This window comes from Hordeum vulgare, chromosome 2H, assembly GCF_904849725.1.
Source record: "Hordeum vulgare subsp. vulgare chromosome 2H, MorexV3_pseudomolecules_assembly, whole genome shotgun sequence".
NCBI lineage: Eukaryota > Viridiplantae > Streptophyta > Magnoliopsida > Poales > Poaceae > Hordeum > Hordeum vulgare.
This window is the reverse complement of record NC_058519.1, coordinates 8147721-8156424: the sequence shown is the minus strand read 5'-3', so window position 1 is coordinate 8156424 and position 8704 is coordinate 8147721. Positions and strand designations below refer to the sequence as shown.

The 8704-nt window shown below is 44.1% G+C and overlaps 1 protein-coding gene across 1 annotated transcript; it reads left to right on the top strand.

Annotated features, from left to right (window-relative positions):
• Positions 1-4326: 4326 nt before the first annotated feature.
• Positions 4327-6128, top strand: LOC123429105 (tyrosine N-monooxygenase-like). Its single transcript, XM_045113171.1, has 2 exons — positions 4327-5379; positions 5508-6128. The coding sequence occupies exons 1-2, from the start codon at positions 4411-4413 to the stop codon at positions 6126-6128; spliced, it is 1590 nt and encodes a 529-aa protein (XP_044969106.1). The 5' UTR covers positions 4327-4410.
• The last annotated feature ends 2576 nt before the right edge of the window (positions 6129-8704 follow it).

Here is an 8704-nt window from a genome sequence, read left to right as displayed (position 1 = left end):
ACATCGACAAGTTCAGAAGAGAGCTACCTGTTGTGCTTGTCAATTCACCCTACAACAAAAGGAAATACAAGAAAAGGTTCAAGCAGTAGCATGCTAGGCTATCAGATGCAGCTGCGGTTGAAGATGACGAAGATTCAAGGAGTTAGTCCAGCGGTGTGGTTCATTCTTACATGTGGAGTGTACACTTGGCCATAAAGCGATAGAGTAGGGTGTTGGGTTTTAGTCCCGAAGAAGGTTTCTGAGCCGCGTTCTTAGTCCATTGCGGATGAGTCAAGTTGTAAAACTTCAATAATATTGGTTACAATCCTTTGCTTGAAATAAATATCTCCTTTCTGTTCATTGTATTTCTCTTGACAATAAAGTATTTTTGGAGTTTTACCCCTATTTCCTTTTGATCCGAGATCAGGTCACGAGGAACATTCTCTACGAGGTATATGTGTGCATGGGCTCTACCCATTGATTCCCAAATTTAGAAGCTTCAATAAACAAGTTTGTCGTGACATCAAACTTTCTTCAGAATAGTGGCATGCAAGATTAGGACATCCATCTTTTATTATTGTTCAAGAAGTGCTAGGAATAATCAGCTCACATGTGTTGGTGATCATAATCTTGAAACTATATATGATTCTTGTTAACAGTTCGCAAAAAACGCTTGTTACGGGATGGCGAGAGCCACGGTAGAACAGAACCTACATCGCGGAACCGTAAAATAGAATATTTGTGATGTGGGTTCTGTTCTACCGCGGCCCTTGCCAACCCACAAACTGTAAAATGTGACATCAATTCGGCTGATTTGCAGCAAATTTAAAAAATCAAACATAATTTGCGCACAAATTAAGCCATAGTTTTCGATCAAGCCACTAAAGGACGTCATTCAAGAGGCACAACTTTCCATGCCTCGGTAAAGATTTGATTATCCAATGAAGTTTAGTTTTTGGATCTTCACCTTTCTTTTGCTAGTTCTTGGTCGAACGCCACCTTGTCTTCCTCACCATAATGACGCACGCCACCATCCAAGTCACTATAACCATAATAACCGATTGGTGCTTGCTCGATGTCGATGGTGTTGTCAGCCAACAAGTTCACAAACTCGACAGTCGCATTGTGCAAGTCGTCCCTACAATTATGACTTATAATTGAACAACAAACGTAAATGATGTATAAAGGGACAAGTTAAAAAAGTTTCATACCTTTTGCCCATTTCGTAGAACAAGTTGGACGCGGTAGTAGCATAGTTGTCCACGGGCATCCTCGGTGTTGCTCTGGCCGGCATAACCGGACGAGGTGTTGGCAGGGTTGCACTCAAGCTCACTTTCTTGCCTGTGATACTAGAGACCTTGCCTTACCGGGCAGGCGCAGGCCTCCCCAGAATCACAAACAGCAGCGGATTCGCGTGCCTGCCCTGTAGAGGCTGCAGATATGGCGCCCTCGACGACGACACTGCCATGTCGCTTGCGGGGTGGCACGGACGAGGTTTGAACGACTTGGGGTGCAACATGGCCGGCGACGAGATCTGGCGGAGAGTTTTGCACGTCGCTGAGAGCATGAGGGAATTCGGGTGGACGGAGGGAGGGGCGGGAGGATCCTCGCCGGCGCGGAGGGGCCGCGGCAAGATCCTATTCCGACACTCCCAGCCGGCCCCTCCCCGTCGGCGATCTTGTCACGGCCCCTCCCCGCCGGCGAGGATCTTGCCAACACCTTGCCGCGGCGAAAACCTAGCGAATGGGATAAAAATCAAACCGAAAATACCCCTGAAATTGATACCAAAAATGCCCTCGAAATATTTAAGAGGGAAACCGTTGACAGTTCAAAATATATCTTCTCCCGAAGATGCCCCTCGGGGTCAGATATAATACACCTGAAGTCTATATATTGCATCGGATCTGGGCCGTCGAATTCGCTCCGACGGACGGTCCATATCGACTGGATGCACTGTAAAATGACTTAAAATTTATTGGCATATGCCCATTAGAAGCCACGCCACCTGGTCCGACCGCCCACCCAAAACCAAACCTGACCTAGGAAGCTGTCTTCTTCACTAGTGGCAATACTTCTTTCCTATGGAATACACTTTTTTTTGTGCCATTATTTGGTTTGACAACGTTTTTTCAGAAAAAATGCTAACTCGGCTATTGTAGAGTCGAGAGCAGAAAATCCAGTCTCAAACCTTTAGTTATGTGATGTTCACTCAAGAAGATGGGGGTCAGAATGATCGACGGTACTATTATCGGAGAAAGGGTAATTGGATTCCGATTGTTTGCCCATAAATCACGTATCACACGAGCTATGCATGCATGTGAATTAGCCAGCAATATGCATGTGCAATAACTAGTCAACATCTCCGGAATGCTCATGGAAGCACAGTACTGAGGCTGGTGCTCGTGTGGAAGAGAATGGATCCGGACACTGGTGCATCGCGCGCTACCTGAGGCTGGTGCTCGTGTGTGGGGTGTGGATCCGGACAGTGAACGTACGGGTCGACGGAGACACCCACAGAAACTGGCGTCAGTACCACATTTTGGCATGGCCAAGAGACGGCGACCAGGAGCTGTTGCCTAGGTTGTCTCCCATGAATAACACATTTTAGTGATGGTACTTACCCAGGAGTTTACTTTTGTCGGGTTCTGCTAGCCCGTGTTCTTCTTAATTCCTCTAGTCCCTAACCTTAGTTCGAAGTTATGATGTTTATATTGGATCGAAGTAAATAACATTTAGAGCATCTACGGCTGGATACAAGTATACAACAAATTCGAACCCGCAAATGTCGGTATACGCGCCGAGACAGTTCCGGTCAGACTTTAAATTGACATTTCCACAACCAAATAGCTCAATTATGAATACTCAAATTCATACAATTACATGATAAGTAGGACATGGGACAGATACCGGTTCACGGGACTCTGATGCACCACCATCTCCCATGCCCTATTCTTCTTTGACGGAGTCGTCGCCTACACATTGCTGGTCAAAGTGAGGTTGATTTTCGATCTATCGTGGTCGCAGGCCGAAACGTCCAGTATAACGTTGTTGCGGTGCCCGGGATTGCCGGACACCTGTATCGGCACTGGAGAGTGTGACTCCGCCTCGCCGATGTCCGCCGGGAAGGCTGCCGTGGCGTCCCGCTCCCTCTACCTCACACGATGGGCACACATCGCCATATTAGTCTCAGATGAGGACAGGCCACGGAAGGCCTCGTCGTCGGCATGCCAATGAACGGGCTACACCTCTATGGTATTGGGACACCTAAGAGAGTGCACTGCCTCAGGCGAGGCAACGGTAACGCAACCTCGCGCTCGATCCAAGCGCCATTTGGGCTGACACTACGGATTCCCGCCAGATCAAGTCTGACTGTTTGTCGGGCGTTCTCCTTGCGGGCGTGGTGGAGCCTAATGTGTGCGGCCATCTCCTCGTCCTGCCCGGCTGGGATGAAGTCCTAGTTCGCAGATCTGGTGATGGAGGACTCAGATCCGCCGTCCGACATGTCGGAGAAGGCCGGAGATCCCCGAAAGTGAGCTTGAGACAGAGGCAAGGGGATAAGAGTGGAATTGAGTGGCTATGGTTTGGTTCGGCAAACGGATGGAGCCAAATATATATGGAGTCGGGATGGACCAGCATGGTCCGGATCCAACATAGCGGACACACCCGAACGCGTCCAGGTCTCCTTATATCCGTCCTACATGTAAATTGGATAAGGCAGCCTCCGGTTAGCCCGGGTGTTTAGAGCGGGTACGGAGATTTTGGCTGGCCCGCTTTTCCTTTACTGATCAGTCATCCAGGCATCTGTCCGGGTATTTGAGACGGATATGACGCGCCCGGCTGTACATGCTCTTACTTCTGACGTTAAAACTTTGTAATAATAAATGGTTGTGTGCATCAATCGATACAAAAGAAATTTTAAATCTTTGTATGCCTGTGACACTCTGGAATGGGATGGATTTCCATAAAACTCTCATGGTTCCTTCTCACCATAGGCTAGCGAAATCCGAATGGAGGAAAGACTCCATGTGAGCAAGCTCAGCAAAGTCCTTCTCTTACTATGCCGATTGGAAGAGCTTTTGGTGATGATCAAGTGAAGAACTTCTCGAACTGAGTGGCCAACATTCACTTAATTTGCTCTCTATCCATTTGTCTAAACAAAAGTAAGTGGAGTCTAATTTGCTCTCTAAATTGTATGATGAGTATGTGGCCACGTGGGGCAATGAAAGAAGTCACTAACTGGTTAAATAATTATTATGTACGCCAAGGATGCTAGCTCCCCAGCTTGTCCTATAAATACCAGCAGAACTAACTAGCATAGATGCACGAAGCAAGAAGAGTGTCTTCAAACACAACATCTGTCCATCACCGATCAGTTCCACAAATTGCCTTCTATCCTACTTCATATATAACATCCCAACCAGCTTATGCAATATGACTCTTGGTACTCTGGTTATCATGGCCACCATGCTGGTGTATTTTCTCTTGAAAATTACAAGAGTGCTATTGTCCCAGAAGCAAGGGGGGCGGCCAGGCAGGCTGCCTCCGGGGCCTGCGGCGCTACCCATCATCGGTAACCTGCATCAGGTGATTCTGAACAAGCCGGCGGTATTCCGATGGATCCATGGCATGCTCAAGGAGATGAACACCGACATCATGTGCCTCCGTCTCGGAGCTACTCATGTCATTGTTGTGGCATGCCCACAGATGGCCTCTGAGGTACTACGCAAAAATGATGAAGTTTTTGCCTCCCGTCCCACCACCTTCGCCTCCGGCATATTCAGCTTCGGGTACAAGGGCTCCATCTTCTCACCACACGGAGACCACTGGAAGAAGATGAGGCGCGTCCTCACTGCTGAGATCCTCACCTCGTCCATGGAGCGAAAGCTCCACCACCTCCGGAAAGAGGAGTACGACCACCTCGTGAGGTACATTAATAAAACTCATTGCAGCGACATGGCATGTCCAAACAACATTGTCAACATCCGTCATGTAACCCAACACTTCGTTGGTAACATGATAAGAAGGCTTGTGTTCGGTAAAAGATACTTCAATGACCTACCACCTTCATCCAGTAGTGGGCCTGGACATGACGAGGTGGCACATGTTGCCGCTCTCTTCATGGCCCTAAACCATCTCTACAGCTTTTGCGTGTCCGACTACTTCCCAGCCCTCATAGGCCTCGACCTGGATGGCCACGAAAAGGTTTCCAAGGATGCCATGCAAACAATCAACCGGTTGCATGATCCAATTATAGAGGAGCGGATCCGCGAAAGGTCGTCTACACTTGAGAAATGTGATGAAAAGAAAGAGGCCAGAGACTTTCTGGATGTCCTGGTTCATCTTAAAGATGCAGAGGGACAACCATTGTTGTCCCTACAAGACATTAGGGCACAAACAGCGGTTAGTATGTCGTCTTAACCTCAATAAAGATTTCATTCATTGTTCTTCGATCCATATTATACATGTATTGACTTTTTTCTCATGCGTTATACTGATTACTATATTTATTCTCACATCTATGGGTGTAGGAAATGATGTTTGCAGCAGTCGATAACCCATCTAATGCGGTTGAGTGGGCACTCGCTGAGATGATGAACGCGCCAGAGATCTTGAAAAAAGCGACTAAGGAACTCGACACTGTTGTTGGTAAAGATAGACTAGTTGAAGAGTCTGACATTCCTCGGCTAAACTATCTCAAATCGTGCATCCGGGAGGCCTTTCGCATACACCCATACCATGCTCTTAATGTACCCCATGTCGCCATGGCGGACACAACTGTTGCTGGCTACACCATCCCCAAAGATAGCCACATGCTTATAAGCCGGCTTGGGCTTGGCCGCAATCCCAAGATCTGGACTGAACCATTGGAGTTTCAGCCCGAGAGGCATTTGAACACCGCGAATGTACTTCTCACTGATCCAGGCCTACGTTTCATTTCATTTAGCAGTGGGAGGAGGGGTTGTCCTGGGATTTCACTTGGTACCTCTATCACGATGATGTTGTTCGCAAGGATGTTGCAGGGATTCACTTGGAGAAAGCTTCCCGGCGTTAAAAGTATCAGTCTCCAAGAAGGCAATGCCGGCCTTGCACTAGCTGAACCCCTTGTTCTGCAAGCTACACCACGGTTGGCTGCACATCTCTATATGTGATCAAATTAAATAGAGTTAAATATGCATTTTCTCATTTATGTATCGAGCAAAATGTATCTGGAACTAGTGCGTATTACATGTTGCTGGCGCTGCGTTCGGTTCTCTTGTAATGTTAGGACACTGCATGTGTGTACAAACAAGGAAACAATCGATTGTATCACTGAAGTAATGTGTGCCCAGTCTTATATAAAATAAAGCCTCCGTATTTTCCATTATGGCGTACCATGCAAATAATCCCGGGAATTGCACAAAACTTGTATGTTTACGTTGAATACATCCCTGGCAATACAATTGTGTGCCCAGCTTTGACCCGTACGTCTTACCATTATGTCATTCATGGATTAATGAGTTATTTTATTCTATTACCTACGGTTTCTTTAGTTGTGAGAAATCATTTCTTATGAGATATAAAAGCTATATTTCCATGCATTTTTGGTAGAAAGAAACTTATACACGATGATCATTGAGCCGGGGAGGCTCCCCAACACCGAAAAGGCAAAAAAAATGCTCGTCCTAATCAGGCTCAAGGCCCGGTTCATTTTTCCTTTGAAACAACCAAAATTCTGATGAACTAGACAGCGGCAGATTATGCTTAAGAATCAAGTGAAACAGGTTATCCACAGAGATAGGTTCATGCTTAAAAACGATGTGAGAACTCTTATTTTGGAAGTAATTTTCTAGTTTAATGAATTGTATTTTCCAGGATAGTGAATTGCCAGGCTAGTGGTTATTGCTGATAATGCTACAAGTTCTTGTTGTTGGGTTTGTACTGTCAGCTTTTTCGTTTATTGCTGCAGGTTCGTCATTTAAATAAGTTGCTATAGTAAGTACACTTTTTTGCATAAACTGCAAATTATTCTAAAGAACAGAATCATCGTTATCCACTGGCGTTTATGGAAGAGACTATCTAGCTGTGGCATGGATCATATCGTACATCGTACAAGTTGCATCCATGTAATCAATTCTATATCTAGTATTACAAAAGGAAAAAAAGATCAGTTTTAAGTAGACTATATAATTAGATGGAGATTGAGTTTCAAAGTTTATATTGTACCAGTCTGCTCTTTTTTATTTTAGGAAGCACTATATTCATTGCTTTACTAACTAGAGAATTTATAAAATGATAGTTCCTAAAGTTTTTTCAGATTTTCTTCATTTTCTTAAATTAATTGCGCATTTTGTTGAATTTAATTTTTCTTTTAATCAAGAATTCTATATTATAAAAATGTGCTAAGTTTTTTTTCGGCAATAATATTCTAAATGTTTCTTTTATTGCTTCCTAAACACTTATTGCCTTTCGGGAATGTTTGTTTCTTTCTGTTTAATTTTTTGTCACTTTATGTGTTTTCAAGAACTTGGTTATTTATATATTTTATTATGCCTGATGATCTGCCATGTGTTCTGCTGACAACCTAGTCGATGGCGAATTATGAATTCCTAATCTAATTGTGCAGCCATGTTAGCACCAAATACAAAATAGTACATGTCTGCAGGGAAACGGCAGGTTTGAGACTGGCACTCGCAGTCATCTTATTTAAGATATAACTCCAACTAAACGCAATTTTTTTTTAGAAATAACTCCAACTGAGTTTAGAGCTAGCAAAGCTCTAAGTTTTTTTTACAGCTTTTCTTTATTACTTTCATTGACCCTCAAAAGATGCAGATTCGATGTTTATAAATCATATGCATATGTGTATCTGAAAAGGTACTTTTAAAATATGTAATTTTATAATTTTGAGAAACATGCTACTATAGAATTTTGCTGGCTTATATAGTTGATGGTGGATTTATGGATTCCTATTATTTTTGATTTAATAATTTTCACAGTACTCTTTTAGGTTCCGATAAGAAAAGTCCTCGTGTTCAATACTGACGTTGTCTCCTATGTTAAAATACATACCATCATGATATCCCAGTGTAGTTTTGCATATAGGACACCTTTATTGAATCATGCTCCCTCCGTCCCAAAATAACTGTCTCAAGCTTAGTATAACTTTGTACTAGAGCTAGTACAAAGTTGAGACAGTTATTTTTAAACGGAGGAAGTATATGGCATGTACGAGGTACGTACAATGAGTATACACCAAGTCTCTGTAAGGATAAGATCGATGTACATAATAGCCATCGACGTCTTCTAGTCTATATCGAAGACCTCCCGGTCATTGCTTTTACGTGTTTCCTAGTTAATTTAAACAAGTTTGATCCGCTACGGCAACGAGCAGGGCCAGCCCATAGGCCGGGGCAACGGGGCGCCTGCCCTGGGCCCGTGAGAGGTAGGGGCCTCGTCAGGTAGCAGCACAACATACGTTTTGCGATATTTCTTTCTTAGATCCAGAAAAATAAGAGAAAAAAAAACAAATACTCATTTGGTCATTGATGACTTTTCTTTCAGTAGTGTTAGGAAAAACAACAAGATCTGATGTGGTTTTAGTTCAAAGACCATTAATCTATGCTATTTACTAAATTGCTCTCGAGATACAATATATTTTGATTTTTTGTGTCCACAAAGGCCTAATTTTATTTTCTCGCCCGATGGCCTCAAATATGTATGGACCGGTCCTGGCAACGAGTTTTAT

Bases quoted from the DNA above. Each gene is read 5' to 3' on its own strand.
- LOC123429105 (XM_045113171.1), top strand. From the start codon at position 4,411: ATGACTCTTGGTACTCTGGTTATCATGGCCACCATGCTGGTGTATTTT. The intron at 5,380-5,507 runs GTTAGTATGTCG...CTATGGGTGTAG, and splicing joins ACATTAGGGCACAAACAGCG to GAAATGATGTTTGCAGCAGT.